Source organism: Rhinatrema bivittatum, chromosome 2, assembly GCF_901001135.1.
Source record: "Rhinatrema bivittatum chromosome 2, aRhiBiv1.1, whole genome shotgun sequence".
NCBI lineage: Eukaryota > Metazoa > Chordata > Amphibia > Gymnophiona > Rhinatrematidae > Rhinatrema > Rhinatrema bivittatum.
This window is the reverse complement of record NC_042616.1, coordinates 424,670,226-424,688,346: the sequence shown is the minus strand read 5'-3', so window position 1 is coordinate 424,688,346 and position 18,121 is coordinate 424,670,226. Positions and strand designations below refer to the sequence as shown.

At 44.4% G+C, this 18,121-nt stretch overlaps 1 protein-coding gene across 1 annotated transcript in view; it reads right to left on the bottom strand.

Annotated features, from left to right (window-relative positions):
• The window catches only part of ZC3H7B (zinc finger CCCH-type containing 7B), a 147,651-nt gene that overhangs the window by 59,755 nt on the left and 69,775 nt on the right, over positions 1–18,121 (bottom strand). The window contains exon 13 of the mRNA XM_029590240.1: positions 10,582–10,743. Coding sequence (XP_029446100.1) covers positions 10,582–10,743 — 162 coding nt within the window. The remainder of the gene's footprint in view (positions 1–10,581; positions 10,744–18,121) is intronic.

Sequence of the window (18,121 nt, the reverse complement as noted above, 5' to 3'; positions counted from 1 at the left end):
ATTATGGAAGTGAGGACCTTCGCTGCCGGCTCTCCTAGAAGAGCTTACTAAATATGGTTCATTGTTTTGTCCTTATTAATTTTAAACCCTGCCAAAGGCAGAAAGAAGTTAGGATCTTATATGGGCATCAATTTCCTTTTAGCTGGGTTAGAGACTCATTGAAGTACTTAAAGATAATATTGTATAGGAATATATCCAAAGTGCATAAGGAGAACTATAAATGTATGCACACTCAAACTACGAACCTTTTATATTCTTGGATGGACCTCCCGCTTTCATTAATGGGGCGGATACATTTATATCAGGATGATGATACTCCCGAAATGGTTATATTTGCTCCTGAAGGTACCTATGTGGTTGAAAAAAGGGGAAATTGGAGGCATAGAGCGACAAATTCGGCAGTGCAAATGGTGGAAGGCTAAGCCCTGTATACAGCTTCTGATGTTAACAAGGAAACAAAAAGCAGGGAGGCTTAGGATTGGCAAATATAAAATATTACAACAGGGCTCGCAACTTGAGACATGTAGGCGATTGGATTATTGGGACTACATTTTTTACTCCCCTGGAATGGAAAAGAGCTTAGTGCGGCCTGAGGAATTACGGTATATCCTACATAGGTCCTGTTTGGCATTACCAAAATATCTCCAGGAAAGTATCCTCTTGGCTCCAATAATCCGAGAACGGCAATGGTTCTCTGAGAGGGTAGGGTTGGATTTATCGTTATCTCATTTTTTATCCCAAGTTTTTCAGGAATGGGGGGGGGGAAGGATTGTTACTTTTATATCATGCTTTGTCCGAAGAGGGTACTATTCTACCTTTTCCAGACCTGTGTTGATTTACCTGTATTGGGGAATGATGATTTTTCTCCAGGATCACAACAGGAAAATTCATCTTTTCCTGATAATTTTCATTCCTGTAGTATCACAGATCAGTCCACACTCCTGGGTTTTGTACCCCTGTCAGCAGATGGAGTCAGAAAAAGGTTTATTGAAACTGCTATATAACCAAGTGTGCCACCTGCAGTCCCTCAGTATGGACCTGTATCTAAGCCAAGATGCCCATAAATCAACTAAATTTAACAGCCCAACCAATACCCCACAAACCGGAGGCTGGTGACGCTGAAACTCTCTGGGAAAGGAACCCAAGCACAAAACAGCATAGTGACCAGCTAACAATTCTGAAATAACTATAAACCAACAGACAAACAGAGCAGACGACTCTCCCCCCTTCTTACTATGGGCGGGTCTCTGGACTAATCTGTAGTATTACAGGAATGAAAATTATCAGGTAAGAACCAATTTCCCTTTCCAGCATGTACCCAGATCAGTCCAGACTCCTGGGATCTACCTAAGCCCACTAAACTGGGTGGGACCTGGAGAGTCTTGCTTCCAGAACACTCGCCAAATCCAGCTGCAGTTGGAGTCCCGACATCCAAACAGTAGTGTCTGGCAAAAGTGTGCAATGACTTCTAAGTCGCCACTCTGCAAGTCTCCTGCGGTGACACCTGCTGGTCCTCCGACCAAGAGGCTACCTGTGAATGCGTCAAATGAGCCCACAAACCTGTAGGCACTGGCCAACCTTTAGAAACATATGCTAAATCGATTGCGTGCTTGAGCCAACGCGCAATAGTAGCTTTGGATGCTTGACGTCCCCTCTTCGGACCATTCCAAAGTATGAAAAGGTGGTCTGAAGTATGAAAATCATTAGTGACCTTCAGATATCTTAACAATGCCCTCTGGACATCCAAAAGTCTCAGCTCCCTTGCATGAGGAGCAGGGATCCAGGTCCGGAAAGCCCGGAAATTCCACAGTCTGGTTAACATGGAACCCTGACACCACCTTTGGCAGAAAGGAGGGCACTGTGTGCAATACCACACCCGGCTCTGAAAGCTGCAGAAAAAGGTCCTGGCATGACAAAGCCTGTAGCTCTGAAATCCTTCTTGCCGAACAAATAGCCACTAAAAAAAACCACCTTAAGAGTTAAATCCTTCAAAGTTGCTCTCCTTAGCGGTTCAAAAGGAGCTGCACATAAGGCTGTAAGCACCAGATTCAAATTCCAAGACAGACAAGACTTCCTCACTGGAGGTCGCAAGTTCTTCGCCTCTCAAAGAAAATGCACAACATCTGGATGCATGGACAGAGAACCATGCATCCAAATACCAAACCCTCCTGCAGGAAGGCCACAGCAGAACCAGAGCGACAATGCCCTCCGCACCATGCTCTCATCTTCGCTAAAGAACTGGGGTGTCTTCGCTTTATCCCTGATCGCCATGAGATCGATATGAGCTGAGCCTCAATGCTCGCAAATTAGAGACATTGCTGCCTTCGACAGCTCTCATTCTCCCAGGTCCAACAACTGGCGACTCAGGAAATCCACCTGAACATTGTCCGCCCCACCAATGTGCAACGCCGCTAACCTCTCCAAATGTTGTTCTGCCCAAAGGATCGATTCTAGTGCCTCCTGAGCCACTGGCCAACTCCTGGTTTCACTACCACCATCGTTATTGTTCAAAAGACCCCTCACTGGACAACCTCGCAATCTTGGAAGAAAAGCAAGTAATGTGAACCACACCACTCTCTTCTCTAACCGACTGATAGACCAAGACACCTCTTTCTTTGACCATCGGCCTTGTGCCAACTAATCCTGACACACAGCTCCCCAGCCCATGACACATGGCATTGGTAGTGACAACCACCCAATCTGGAACTTCCAATGGTATTCCATGTTCTAGATTGTCCCAAAGTAGCCACCAGGAAAGACTCTCCCTGCCTTCCTCCTCGAGTAGAAGAGAAATATGAAATTCCCCGACAAAGGATTCCACCGGGAGAGAAGAGTCCTCTGAAGAGGCTGCAAATGCACGAATGCCCAAGGGATCAACTCCAAGGTCGAAGCCATGGAGCCCAGGACCTGTAAATTGTCCCAAACCTTGGGCACCAAAAGTGACAACAGACGCCAAACCTGATCCTGAAGCTTCTGAATCCTCTCTTCCATGTAGAAAACTCTCCTCTCCCGTGTGTCAAACCATACCCCTAAATACTCCAGGGATTGACGGGGAACGAGCTGGATCCTTGAAAAATTCATTATCCAGCTCAGTGATTGCCACCGGCACAGCACCTGTTGCACAGACCATCGACAGAGATCCTCTGACTTTGCCCTGATGAGCCCTGATGGATGCATTAGTACTCCTTCCCTTCGTAACGCCGTCACCACCATCACTTTGCTAAACATCTGCGGCGCTGTTGCTAGCCCAAAGGGAAGGGCTGGAAACTGAAGATACTTCCTGAGAATCATAAACCTCAGGGACCTTTGGTGGTCCTGCCTGATGGCTATGTGCAGATAAGCCTCTGTAAGGTCTAGAGACACCAGGTATTCTCCTCCACATACTGCCACGATAACTGACCTCAAAGTTTCCATGCAAAACAGTGGAACCCTGAGGGACGCATTTACTCTTTAAATCCAGAATGGGCCAAAATGATCCTTCTTTTTTCGGTATCATAAAATAGATGGAATACCACCCCATTCTCTGTTCCTCCACGAGAACTGAAACTATGGTCCCCAGAAGCTTTAACTAATCCACTTGTGGGCTGTTTCGAGAACGGCCCACAAGGGGAAATGACAGTCCCCGATGGGACAAGCAAATTCTGAAGCGTAGCCATCTCTTACTACCACGAGTAGTGGGCCAAGATTACCACTGGTCCATGGTAATCTTGGCCCACTACTCGTGAAAATGCGATAAACGCGCTTCGACAGCTGGAACCAAAGAGTGGACTGGCCTCACATCATTGCAAAGGCTTAGTACCTTCCTGAACCAGTGGCAGAGTTGTCCCTGGAGGGTCTTCTGCCCCACCTGAAAGGTCTGCCCCAGGACGAAGCCTTGGCAGAAAACTTTCACTGCGGACCTTCAGCTCCCTTGGATGGATGAAAACTCCTATTATCCCGAAATCTAGGCCAATTCCTCATCCATAGCAGGTGCTTGGCAGACACTGCTGACATCATAGAACTCTGGCCAAACAAGACAGACAAGGAAAAAACAAAAAACAAATAAATACTTCCCTGCATCCTTGTGGAAAGGACAGGATCACCAATCAATCAAACCGCTGCTTTGTGTGAGCTGAGGGATCTGGACCACCAGATGTCAACCCCACTTGCAGCAAGCTAAGGAAGGGTAACCAATCTTCTGCTCGTTCGCCTTGACCAGGGAGGATAGCCCCACCAAGGCCTTGCAACTCCCTGGGAGGCTCCACTGGAAATCCACACTCTCTTCTTTCCTTTAATTCTTTTTTTTTTTCCCCAGACTGCAGGTTTTGCACTTTATCCATCTCCATCTGCTGGCAGGGGTACAAAACCCAGGAGTCTGGATTGATATGGGTACATACTGGAACCTGAGTATCAGGAATGGGGGGGGGGGGGAAAGGATTGTTACTTTTATATCATGCTTTGTCCAAAGAGAGGTCTATTCTACCTTTTTCAGACCTGTGTTGACAATTTAATCATTCTCCAAAGCATGGTTTTTCATATTTATAGTTAAGGCACTATATGCACCCATTGAACCTTAAAGCTTAGGAGGGACAGCAGCATGAGATAATGTTAGAAATTTTGATTTGGAAGACCCAGGCCATCACAATCTCTTTTTGGTATAGAACTTTACAAAATCTGCAAAAAGGGCTTGGTTTTGAGGAAACAGAGTGGGGTTGGAATAGAGAAATGAATATGGAAATGTCGGGGCATTTTCTCTTTAGGTTAGTGATGAGGACTCAGTCTCTTACACCCAATATTTCTTTGAGGAAAACTCAATATAAATTTCTTCTTAGAGCATTTTACTCCCAAACTCAAGCACATAAATGTAATTTGATGGCGACTAATCTATGCATAAATGTGGGCAGTGGACAGGAATGCTGGGCCATAGTTTTTGGAGTAGCACTCTTATGCAAAGTTATTGGAGAACAGTACAAAGATATACTTGGGAGGTGGGTAATGGAGAAATTACTTACCTGATAATTTCGTTTTACTTAGTGTAGCCAAATGAACTCAGAACCAATGGGGTTATACTCCCCTGCCAGCAGATGGAGACAAAGTCAGATTTCAAAGCTGATGTCACCCTACATACACCCCTGCAGTGACCTCAGCCCTTCAGTATTCTCTTCAAAAGCCACTGTGGACCCACTAGTGAAAAAACGATTAAAAATATGATTTAAAATGGATAACCATAACTGTACTTAACCAATCATAAACACTGAACCCCAGTAAGAATATGGGTGCCTTAACCTAGGGACAGGATGAAGGCTTACCCTTAACCTCTCTTGGATTCAATATCCACTCCACGGGTGAATCCTTGGCACAGTTCTTGGGCAGCCATGGGTGGGATGCTGAGTCCATCCATCTACACTAAGGAAAATGAAATAATAAGATAAGTAATTTCTTCATTTCCTAGCGTGTAGCCAGATGGACTCAGAACCAATGGGATGTACAAAAGCTACTCCTGATCAGGGCAGGAGGCTGCCCGCAGTCCGGTTAACACCGCCCTTGCAAAGGCTGCATCCTCTAGGGCCTGTACATCCAGGCGATAGAACCTGGAAAAGGTGTGCAAGTTCCACCACGTCGCCACTCAGCAGATATCAGTGGGAGATAGCAGTCTAACTTCTGCTCATGAGACCGCCTGAGCCCTAGTGGAATGAGCTTTAACCTGAGAAGGTAATGGCTTTCCTGCCTCCACATAGGCTCCTGTGATCACTTCCTTAATCCAATGAGCTATGGTAGCCCCCGACCCTGGATCGCCCTGCTTCTTTCTACCATGAAGGACAAACAGGCGGTCCCATCTTTTGGACTGGTTCTGAAACTTCCATATACCGCACCAAAAGTCTACTGACATTCAAATGAAGGAGGCGGAATTCCTCCGCATCCTTGTGCTTATATAAGGATGGCAACGAAATGGACTGATTCAAATGAAACTCCGAGTCTACCTTGGGCAAGAAGGATGGAACGATATGAAGATGTAACACTTCTGGAGTCATCCGGAGGAATGGTTCCCAACACGACAATGCCTGCAGTTCAGAGATGCGATGTGCCAAGCATATAGCCACCAGGAACACTGTTTTCAAGGTTAACACCCACAAGGAAAGACTGCACAGAGGCTGAAAGGAGGGCCCTGCCAAATTCCAATACTAGATTAAGATTCCACAAGGGAACCAGCCACCCCTTTCAGAAAACAGGCCATGTCTGGATGAGCGGACAGGGAGATTCCGTTCATCTCGACCCTGAAACAAGAGAGAGTTGCTACTAGCACCTTCAAGGAGTTAAGGGCCAAACCTTTATTCAAGCTGTCCTCCAAAAATTCCAGAATAAGTGGGATTTTGACCACCTGAGGGGTGACACCACGATCCTTGCACCAGACCTCAAATACTCTCTAGACCCGTACACACACTAGGGACATAGATAACTTCCGAGCATTGAGTAAGGTGACAATTACCACTGCAGAATATATTTGCTTCATCAGGCAAGCCCTGTCAAGGGCCAGACTGTAAGACAGAATAGAGTTGGATCCTTGTGAAGGACTGATCCCTGCTGTAGCAGGTCCCTGTGCGGTGGGAGGCACAGGGGGGTCTCCACATGTCTGCCTGGGCCAATCTGAAGCTATTAGTAGGACTAATCCCCTGTGGCACTCGATTCTGCAAATGACCCTGCCCAGCAGGGGCCACGGAGGGAAGGTGTATAGCAATTCTTTTTCCGGCCAGGTTTGAACGAGATCGTCGATCCCCAAGGACCACAGATCTCTTCTGCAACTGAAGAATCGGGGAACCTTCGCAATGTGAGATGTGGCTAGCAGGTTGATGGATGGGAGGCCCCAGCAATCTACTATCAGTTGAAAGGCTTTGGCTGACATCACCCACTCTCCTGGATACAGATTCTCCCTGCTTAGAAAGTCTGCTCTGATGTTGTCTTTCCCTGTGATATGGGAGGCTGAGATCATCTGCAGATGTATTTCCACCCATTCCATAAGGAGATCTATCTCCTGTAACACATGCTGGTTCTTGATTCTACCCTGGTGGATGATGTAGGCTACCATTGCTGCGTTGTCCACATCACGCGGCCTGCTTGACCCTGGAGTCTGTAGCTGAATTGTAGACACGCCAATCTGATTGCTTGGGCTTCTAGGCGGTTGATGTTCCAGAGGACCTCTTGTTCGGTCCAACATCCTTGGGCTGACATTTCCTGAAAGTGAGCTCCCCAGCCCCAGAGACTCGTGTCTGTCATGAGGACCAGCCAATTCGGTGAGGACAGGGGCACACCACTGCTCAGATGAGCTTCCTGCAGCCACCACTGGAGCCGAGAGCAAACTCCCATCGGCAAGTAGAGGCGAATCGAATAGACTGCGGGTTCCAATGTGACAGCAGTGAGCGCTGGCGTGGTCGCATGTGTGCCCTTGCCCTTAGCACCACTTCCAGGGCTGCCGCCATCAAACTGAGAACTTGGAAATAGCTCCACACTGTCTGGCGTACTGTACTCAAGTGACACATCTGGGACATCAACTTCCTGCTTCCTTGTCCTGCTTGGTGTCGAACCGTACTCCCAGATATTCCAAGGACTGAGAAGGCTTGAGACTGCTCTTGTCCAGGTTTACTACCCAACTGAGTTCCTGCAGCAAGGAGGTCACCTTTTGGGTCACCCAGCATCTTTCTTCTATGGACTTGGCCCGGATCAACCAGTCATCCAAGTATGGGGGCACCAGGATTCCCTCTTTTCTGAATGCTGCCTCAATGACCACCATAATCTTGGAAAACGTTCTGGGGGTGGTGGCTAGGCCAAAGGGCAATGCCCAGAACTGATAATGGCGACCCAGTACCGTACCGCAAAGTGTAGGAAACACTGGTGTTCCTGTCGGATTGGAATATATGTAGGCAGGCCTCAGATAGGTCCAGGGAGGTTAGGAACTCTCCCGATTGTACAGCCATTATCAGAGAGCGTAGGGTTTCCATGCGGAAATAATTCACTCGTAGATGTCAGTTGACATTCTTGAGGTCCAGTATGGGATGAAAGGAACCTTCCTTCTTGGGTACGATGAAATAGATAGAATAACGCCCCGTATTTTTCTAGGGTGCAGGTAATGGGATTATAGCCCTCATCTTGAGGAGCCTTAGAGTAATCTCCACTGCCTGCTTCTTGTGCTGGAAGCCCCCAAAGAGACATCATGAATATGTCCTGGGGAGTGCTGTGAAATTTCAGCGCATATCCTTCTCTTTTGACCTCCAGACCCCATCTTGACCCACCACTGGTAGAAGAGGGACAGCTGACTCCCTATCTCCTTGTTCCGAGGGTCGGTTGTCAAAATTTCATTGGGGGTTCAGGATGAACCTGAACCCAAGCCTGCCCTTCTCTTGGGCTGTCAACAACAAAAGGACTGAGACCTCCCAAAGGGCGAGATCTCTGAAATGTCGAGTTTCTATAAGGGCAAAAACGTTGGAAGCCCCTGGATTGGCCCTGACAGACAAGGGGCGCTATAACTGCTTCCTCTTACCTTCCGGTAGCCGGGGGACTTGCCCCATTTACTGGCCAGCTCTTCCAATTCGCTTCCAAAAAGGAGTGATCCTTTAAAGGGCATCTTTGTAAGATTGGTCTTGGAGGTTGTATCTGCTGACCAATTCCACAGCCATAGCTGTGTTCTGGCCACCACCACTAAGGCCACTCCTCTGGCCGAAGTAGATACTAGATCCAAGCCCGCGTATGAGTCAAGGAAGTACTCAGATCCGGGGTACTACCCGTTAAGGCTGTGGCTAACCCATCCTCTGAATGGGAGGAGCCGGGCTTAAAGTCCGGGGAGGCCAACTCTCCTTGGGCTTCCTCACAGTGCTGACATAAGTTGGAATCCAGGTGACCGTGAAGCCCAAATATGACAAGCAGCGCAGAGAGAAAGGCGTTTATGCTTCTTGGTTGCCAAAGCCATTGGCGGTGGTAACTGTGTTTCTATTGGCTCGCGCTTACATTTTTTTTTTCAATTTATCTGCACAGATTTTGAGTGCTGCAGCAAGGCGCATGCATAGCCTTTGCGCCCGGCTTTTTCTGGGTTCTGCGCTTAGTTATTGTGTGCTTGTGTACGTGCATGGCACACGCGCAGAGCCGATGCACTGTGTATATCGATGTTCTATGGAGGGCAATATGACACACAAAGACGAATGAAAGATGGCACCGCTGCGGCCTACCACACGGTGTGCCGAACAAGCCTAAAGCAGGGCCTAACCCACCGGGAGCTGCTCAACCCGCTCAGAAGCCCACTTCCCCTTACCCCCATGGTATTGGGAACGACATTGGTATGGTATGCCGAGCAAGAAGACCAGAGGAAGTCTTACCGAGACCCCTCCAAACGTTACTGAACTGGGAGGTAATTTTTTTTTTTTTTTTTTATTTACTTACCTGGGCTCAGCACTTAGTGGCCAAGTTGAGATGGTCTACGGCTGCGGGGGTAAAGGGCTTTGGCTGTCATGCCGTGCTCGGCTTCCTGCACCCACTGCCTTTCAGCTGCTTAAGCAGCAAAGTCTATGCCGGGAACTGGCTACAGGACCAAGGCACACCTCTGAGGGATCTCGGAAATTGCCTCAGGAATTCTCAGCTGGGGGAGGGACCTTTAGGTATCACCGCAGGAGAGTGGGGCTCAATTTTCCTTCAATTTAGAAAGTAGAATTTCTCCTTCCAAAAAATGCAGCAATCCCCTAGGGAGAGGTACATCCACCATCTGCTGGAGATGGAGAATACTGGGGAACTGAGGTCACTGCAGGGATACATGTAGGGTGAAGTCAGCTTTGAAATCTGACTGTCTCCATCTGCTGGCAGGGGAGCATAACCCCATTGGTTCTGAGTCCATCTGGCTACACGCTAGGAAATGCTTGCTTTGGAGACGATCATGCTGTTATTTGATGATATGAGAACTTATTCATTCCCCTCTGGTTATGCAAGACTATGGTGCAAGAAAGTGCAACTATTGGCTAAGAACTATATTCTACAAAAGCCTAACTTAGGTTCTTACATGACCTATCAGACATGTCTGTTAGAAAAATACATTGAAAAAATGGATATGACTAAAACACCAGTCTTTCCTGAAAATCTGGAACTTATATCTGCAATTTTTGTCACCTTGTGCCAGAAGTTTAATAGTATACATCGCTTGATACATACATTGGATGGTTTGCTAAAGTTGATTACGTATTTTGACTAGTGGTATACTCTCCTAAAACATAAGTCTTGAAACTGCTAAGATGGGGAGGGGGGGTTTGAGGAGGAGGTAATGGGGTACAGTTTTGTTTTGTTTTTAATTAATAAATGTTGCATTCAGCATGGGCTGGAAAGTATACACCAGCTCATGGCTCTTCTCACTTGTCATATTCTACAAATGTGTTAATAAAATAGATGTAAACATATGCCTAACAGAGTCCACCACAAACTGGATAAATTGACACTTGTATACAGAGACCGTCTTCCATTGACAAGCCTTTTGTGTCACACGTGCTTCAGAGACATGCGACATGGGAAGCGAGGCATGTATCACATAGGTACAGCGCCCTTCCCACCACAGCCATGTTGGCAACTTCTCACCTTTACAGAGATAATAAGATCCTACAAAGTTGGTTTTGGTTGGGCGTGGACGGATCCTCTTCCAGGTCTTGTCCTCAGAGCTCCTTTGTCGTGCAAGTAACATGTCCCTTTTACACTTATGCTCCAGGCCCTCCTTGTGTGTGTAGTCTAGGGCTTTCGGACCTGCAAGCAAGAGGAGGAGGAGGAAGAGGAAGAGGACAAGAGCAAGAACAATATGAGTCAACCAGCAGCAAGGTATGCGTCTATGTCCAGATTCAGGACTCACTTATAGCAAAAACACTGGCTAGAAATAAAATAGCGGCAACAGCTTCTGTGATATGGATTCTTGAGCAGCAAGTAAAGTTAAAGCTGATTGCTCTAGACTGGAGACTAGATTTTCATTTTCATCCACAGAAAATTTAAGTGGGAGGAAGTGACGTCATCGACAGGGATGGCAGCCTGATTTGCGAGCTCCTGGAGCAGTCTCAATAATCTATAGCAATTGCAGATGTTCTTGAGCATTTTTTTAATCATCAGGTACAAATACTGAGTTTTAAGTACTCCGTCATGGCCTCCAAGAAGAAAAATATTGATTTTCGCTGTTTTTCTTATTGCAAGGATGGTGAGAACACTGCTGAGGTATGCAATGAAGGGGCAAGCGATATCCAAGATGGCGGTGAAACAATGATCAAGAAGGAGGACTCAGAGCTCACTGATCCTGCTAGCCACACCGAATCAGCACACCCAACGCGATCAGAATTTCGGGAATGGTTTGCCAGCCTACGCAAAGATATTAAACTCTATCGTCAAGAGATGATGGAGCATATGGATGAAATGTGAGAGAAGCTAGCCTCAATAGGCCATTGGGTGGATGAGATGGATGTGAGACTTTATGGCCAGACCGAATTTTCTAAAAGTATAAAAATCACTTGTCAAGACCTACAAGAGGAGAATCAGATGTTAAGACTGAAACTAGCAGACCTAGAAAACAGAGCGTGTAGGAGTAATCTAAGATTTCAGGGCATCAAAGAATCCCCAGAGAATGAGGACTGCAAAGAAATTATCACATGCTTATGCCAACACTTCCTAACTATTTCCAATCCGGAACTGGGTTTTATCTAACCCAACTTCCAGCTTGATAGAGCTCACCGAGCATTGCGTGCTCCACTGGCTAACAAAAGTCGTGATATAGTGGTCTGCTTTCATCGATATACAGTTAAGGAGATCATAGCACAAGCGGCTAAAACACAAAATAGTTGCTGTTGGGAGCACCAGGATCTCTCAGAACATGTGGATCTATCACAAGCCATGTTGCAAAGCAGACAGGAGTTGCAGGAAATTACAGCGTTTCTCAGAAAGGAGAACATTAAATATCGTTGGATGCACCCTGTTGGACTTTTCTTTACTATAGATGGAATCTCACAAAGTATGCTCACTGGCTGAAGCCTTATCAATATTATCACTGCGAGGCTTTGTCAGCATGGCTCCACCCTCTAAACCAGCTAAGTCAGCCATCTTGAGATCAGTAAAAACAACCTGGCAGAGAGTAGGAAAGTGCAATAGCAGACTGCGCCGACAATCCGGTGGCTCGGTGAACAGCCAGGGCCCAACCTGATTGCTAATCTAATGAAGGGGGTACTCCTTTCCCTAATTGATAACTATATAGAACCAGTTTATAATACGCAGATATCATGTCGGATTGGTTTTATTGTGCTCCATCTGACTTTGTAATGCTTTTTTCTGAAATTTTCCTTTTTCTTTTCTTATTTATTTTTTGCGCTGTCTTGCAATAGCAATAATTGTTTATACACTGCTTTATGACGAGGCGGCTTCTGGATCTCCCCTTGTCACTGATAATTCCTCCCAGGAAGGGAGAGATTTTGGCCTGCAGGGAGGTTAGAGCAGGATTGTTATGGTTTAGGGGAGGTAAAAAAGTTCATAGATGGGTTATAGCTGCATATTTGTACTTTTATGTTAACTTGATGCACAGTGCACTGCTATCCAAAAGTGCTATGATTACACGTAGCATCAGCATAAGTATATTTATTTATTTATTTGTCGTGTTTTGTATACCGTCATTTGGTTTCGCCATCAGAATGGTTTACAGAAGGTAAAATACAGTGTATAGTCGTCCAGTCAATTTATACATTTGTGATAAGTTGCGGTTAGTTGGTATAACATGTGCAGATACAATTAGGGTGGGGTTAGAGCAGGGGTGGGCAGTTCCGGTCCTCGAGGGCCACAAACCAGTCTGGTTTTCAGGATATCCCTAATGAATATGCATGAGAGAGATTTGCATGCACTCTGCCTCCGTTGTATGCAAATCTATGTCATGCATATTCATTAGGATATCCTAAAACCTCGACAGGTTTGTGGCCCTCAAAGACTGGAATTGCCCACCCCTGGGTTAGAGGGTGAGGTGGTTGGGTAGGAAGTAAGTGGGATAAGTCGAACAGGTCAGTTAGTGAAATAGGCCAGACAAATAGTTAATATGCAGTTAACTATGCTCTTAGGATAATTATAAATGTCTTGGAATTTTGAGAGGTCGTAGAAATGTCATTGTTCATGGGATGGACTGTATTTTCATGTTTCTGGTGTGCAATGGTGTCAGGCAGTGCGGTTGATGGTGTGAGTTTGCATAGGCTTTGGTGAACAACAAGGTTTTCAATTCTTTTTTGAAGGTTTTTATGTTGGGTTGCGTTCTTAGTTCGGTTGGGAGTGAGTTCCTTAGTGAGGGGCTGGCGATGGATATAGTTCTTTCCCGGGTTGTATTTAGTAGTGTGCTTCTGGTTGGGGGTATTTTCAGGAGGCCTTTATTCTTTGAGTGTAAATTGTTAGTACTTTGTAGTCTATTCAATATTTTATTGGGAGCCAGTGTAGTGCTGAAAGAGTTGGCATAATGTGATCATGTAACTTTGTTCCAGTTAGGATTCTGGCAGCTGCATTCTGCAGAATTTGGAGTGGGCGGATGGTTGCGAGTAGTCAAGGTTGGCGAAGATGAGTAGCTGCAGGACAGTTCTGAAGTCATCGTGTGAAAGGAAAGGTTTAAGGCGTCTGAGGGTAAGTAATTTGTGGTATCCATCCTTAATCTTGTTAGTTATGTGGATTTTGAAGGATAGGTCTTTGTCAATGGTGATTCCTAGGTTTCGAGCATGCGTGACAGGGGAGATTGATGATTTTGGGTTTCCTTTTTTTTTTTTTAATTTATATTTTATTGAATTTTAAACAATTATTACAAGAAATCAAATTACAATATGTGTACTCCAGATCCAAGCAAATATACATTATCATTCAATATATATCATTCAAGATATAAAAGAGAACATTTTCCATGCATTGATCAATACTCATATTGAATAAATCTTAAAGAAATCTGAGGAAGACCAAGAAGAAACAGGAGCAATACTACTAGGAAATAACTAATACTAAATTAAGCCATGCTGTGAGTTACACCCATCATTTCTAAATCCAACTACTATACGGAGTGTTCCTAGGATTGAGAATGTGAATCTAAATACAAATGTAGTTGCTCCGGTTCATTAAAGACATATTTAGAATCCCTAAAGGATAGTATACATCTGCAAGGAAATTGCAAACTATACTTTGCTCCACACTCAATAGCTTCTTCCCTCATTACAAGAAACGTTTTCCTTTTCAATTGAGTCTTTTTTGCAATTTCCGGAAAAATTTGTACCGGCTGACCATAAAATTTCAACTTTTGAAATCTAAAGTAAGATCTTAATACATTATCTCTTTCTGTTATACATGAGAATTGAATCAAAAGTGTTGATCTTGTATTTATATCTGACAAAGGATTTCTCCAAAAATTCAGTCAAGTTTAAATCTGTATTTATATCTTGCTTTCTTGATCACTGATTAAGATTATTTTCACTTGAGAGATGTTGAGGCAAATAGTAAACCCTCGATATTGCTGGGAGGTTATCTTCTGAGTATTTTAAAATAGTAAGCAAATAGCTTTTGAAAAGATCTTTTGCTGACATCATCCTCGTTTTAGGGAAATTTAATATTCTCAAATTTGCCCTTTTCATTTGGTTTTCGAATGCCTCCATTTTATTCTCGTGCATCTTCTCAGATGTATTAAACTTACTTGGATCTTTTCCATATTTTTCATTTTACCCTCCATCTGATTAAGACATTTTTCCAAGTTATCTGTCTTCTCCTCCATTTTTTGTGATTTCATAATTGCCTCTTGTACTGTTACAGTCAGGGTGTTAATAGACTTGCATTGACATCAATATATTCCTAATTTCTTCCAGGGAAGGTGCTAAAGTAGGGGTAGAGAAAGTCACCAGGAAAGTTCCATTCTCATTTCCTACCTCCATTGCACCTTCTCCTTGATGTTCTAGGCATTGTGTTGCTTTTTCTCCTTGGTTCCTGGAACCCGATTCCACCGGGTTCTCCGAAGAGACAGACAGACCCTCTGCTCTTCTCTGGAATCCAGGAGTAAGTAAATTTTCCGACATGAATGGTTCTTCCTCTCTACCAGATGGAGGATCCAGCGTTGTTGGAGCCCCCAGCGTTGTTGGAGCCCCCGTGCTCAAAGGTGTTTCGAGGGTCAGGGGGGTGGTAATTGCTCCTTACCAGCCCCAGCGACTCCGCCTCCAGGGTTCCTCGATGGTATCTTGGCAAAAGCAGCCTCTAACTTGGCTGCCGAGTGTCCGCTTCAGGAACAGGTAAGCCCTCTCTTAGACGGGCTTTTCTTTTTGTGTGTGGCATTATATCCAGAAAAAAAGAGCAAAGAAAATCACCTTAGAGAAACCAAGAAACCTTCGGCAAGCTGGGAGCTGCTGCTTTTGCGTCCTCACACAACGGCGGCCATCTTGGTCCTGGGTTTTCCATTTTGAGTGGTTACATGAGAGTGGTGGTGTTCTTTCTATCTAGTATGATTATTTCGGTTTTGTCGAGGTTTATTATGAGTTTTAAAGCAGATAAGCATTGTTTGATTTCGGTAAGAATGTAGGTTAGTCTTTTGTAGGTTTCGTCTAATGTATTCTGTATAGGGATAAGTATTTGCATATCGTCAGCGTATAGGAAATGAGTCAGACCAAGTCTTTCGAGAGTGTGAAAAATTGGTAGAAGGTAGATGTTGAATAGTGTTGCTGATAGGGCAGATGCTTGGGGAACTCCAGTGGTAAGACTGACTTTGTTCGAAAGAGTGTTGTTGTATAGTACTTGGAAATTTCTGTGCGATAGGTAGGATGCAAACCATTGTAAAGTTATCCGTGTGATTCCTATTTCCGATAGTCTGTCAAGAAAGATGGTATGGCTGACTGTGTCAAAGGCTGCTGATAAGTCTAAAAGGATTAATTAAAAACTTTGTCCTTTGTCGAATCCTCTGAGTATGGTGTCATTTAGTGCGAGAAGTAGTGTTTCTGTGCTTAAGTTTTTCCTGAAGCCGAATTGTGAAGGGTGAAGTATGTTGTTGAATTCGAGGTGGTCTGAGAGCTGTGAGTGTACAATTTTTTCTATGATTTTTGCAATGAAAGGTAGATTGGATATAGGGTGGTAGTTTTGAAGGTTCGCAGGATCTAGGTTGCTCTTTTTTTATTAGAGGTTTAATGATTGCTGATTTTAGGCATTCTGGGTAGATTCCTTCTGTAAGTGAGAGGTTGACAATGTCTGTGATCATTTTGTTTATTGTATTTTCAACCAGTTTAATTGTAAGAATGGGGATGCTGTCAATGGGATGGTTTGCCGAGTTCATATTTCTGTTGATTTTTTGAATTTCCAGTGCGGAGGCGGGTTGAAATTCGACCACGTTGTGGTCAGTTTATATGGTATTTTTAATGTTTGGTTGTGTGTGGTGGGGCTGTTTATTAATTTTTTGATTTTTTCAATGAAGAATTCAGCAAATTCATTGCTTTTGATAGGGTTGTTAGGTATTCCAGGGTCATTTGCTGGTTTGGTGAGGTTATGTACAATGGAGAATAGCGTAAGAACATAAGAAAATGCCATACTGGGTCAGACCAAGGGTCCATCAAGCCCAGCATCCTGTTTCCAACAGTGGCCAATCCAGGCCATAAGAACCTGGCAAGTACCCAAACACTAAGTCTATTCCATGTTACCATTGCTAATGTCAGTGGCTATTCTCTAAGTGAACTTAATAGCAGGTAATCGACTTCTCCTCCAAGAACTTATCCAATCCTTTTTTAAACACAGCTATACTAACTGCACTGACCACATCCCCTGGTAACAAATTCCAGAGTTTAATTGTGCGTTGAGTAAAAAAGAACTTTCTCCGATTAGTTTTAAATGTGCCCCATGCTAACTTCATGGAGTGCCCCCTAGTCTTTCTACTATCCGAAAGAGTAAATAACCGATTCACATCTACCTGGTATTTATTTTGCTCAAATAGAAATCTTTCTTAGCGTTGTGAATACGTTTTTTGTAGAATGCCAGATAGGTTCTGTATGTGGAGCGTAGAAGGGCTGTTTTATTCCTGCGCCATGTTCTCTCTTTTTTTCTGCGCCATGTTCTCTTTTTTTTTCCTGAATTCGCGTTTGGCTGTTCTTATGCTGTCGTTGTACCATTGATTTTGTTGTTTTGGGTTTTTTATTGTCTTTGTGATGGTTGGGTTTATTTTGTCTGCTATGTCTTTGGTGATGTTGAGCCAAGAAGTTGTGGCGGTTTCTGCTTTTGTTAGGTCGATGTTTGTGATTTCTTCTTGTAGTTTTAGTTGAAGTGTATTGCTATCAAAAGGAGGTCGGTAGGTGGTTGCTCTTATGTTGTTTCCATCCCTGGTGGGTTTTATGTTTCATGTCAAGGTGGAATGGATAAGGGAGTGATCAGACCAGGGGATTTCAGTTACTGTTTAGTGTGTTCTTTTCTTACTCTCAATGGAGTCACAACCTTCTATAAGTTATGTTCTACTACACTTTATGAGCCTCCTTGGTTGCTGGAGAACTTTGACAAACTTATATCATCTTTTCAAATGCTACAACAAGAGTATGATGCCTAATTTTTGCTTCACCTCTATCAATGTCAAGGGTCTCCATACACACCAGAAGAGGAGCATTCTATTTCGAGAGCTTGATCTGACCAAACCTGAGATACTCTTTATTCAGGAGACACACTTATCACGACAGTATGAACACCTCTTATGCTCTCCTAGATTCTCCCAACAATATTTTGCCCCTAACAGTAATTCTGCTAAATATACTGGAGTCTGCACATTGTTCTCCAAAGATTTTGTACGTGAGTGCATTCTCTGTATTCCAGACCCTTTGGGTAGATATCTTTTAGTGCAAATAGTGGTTAATGGGAAGACATATACTCTGGTCTATGTATATGGACCAAATACAGGACAAGCCTCATTTCTTCAAAGGCTAAGCCTCCAGCATACTGCAGAAATCCTGATTGGGAGGGGGGACTTTAATATGGCACTATCCCACACTTTAGATACCTCTAAAGGACATTCATACCTAGCTAAAGTTCATGTAGATCCATTCAAATTATTTATGGATAATCTACAGCTAGTTGATGCTTGGAGACTTAGATATCCCCATTCCAGATCCTACACTTTCTACTCTAAACCCCATGA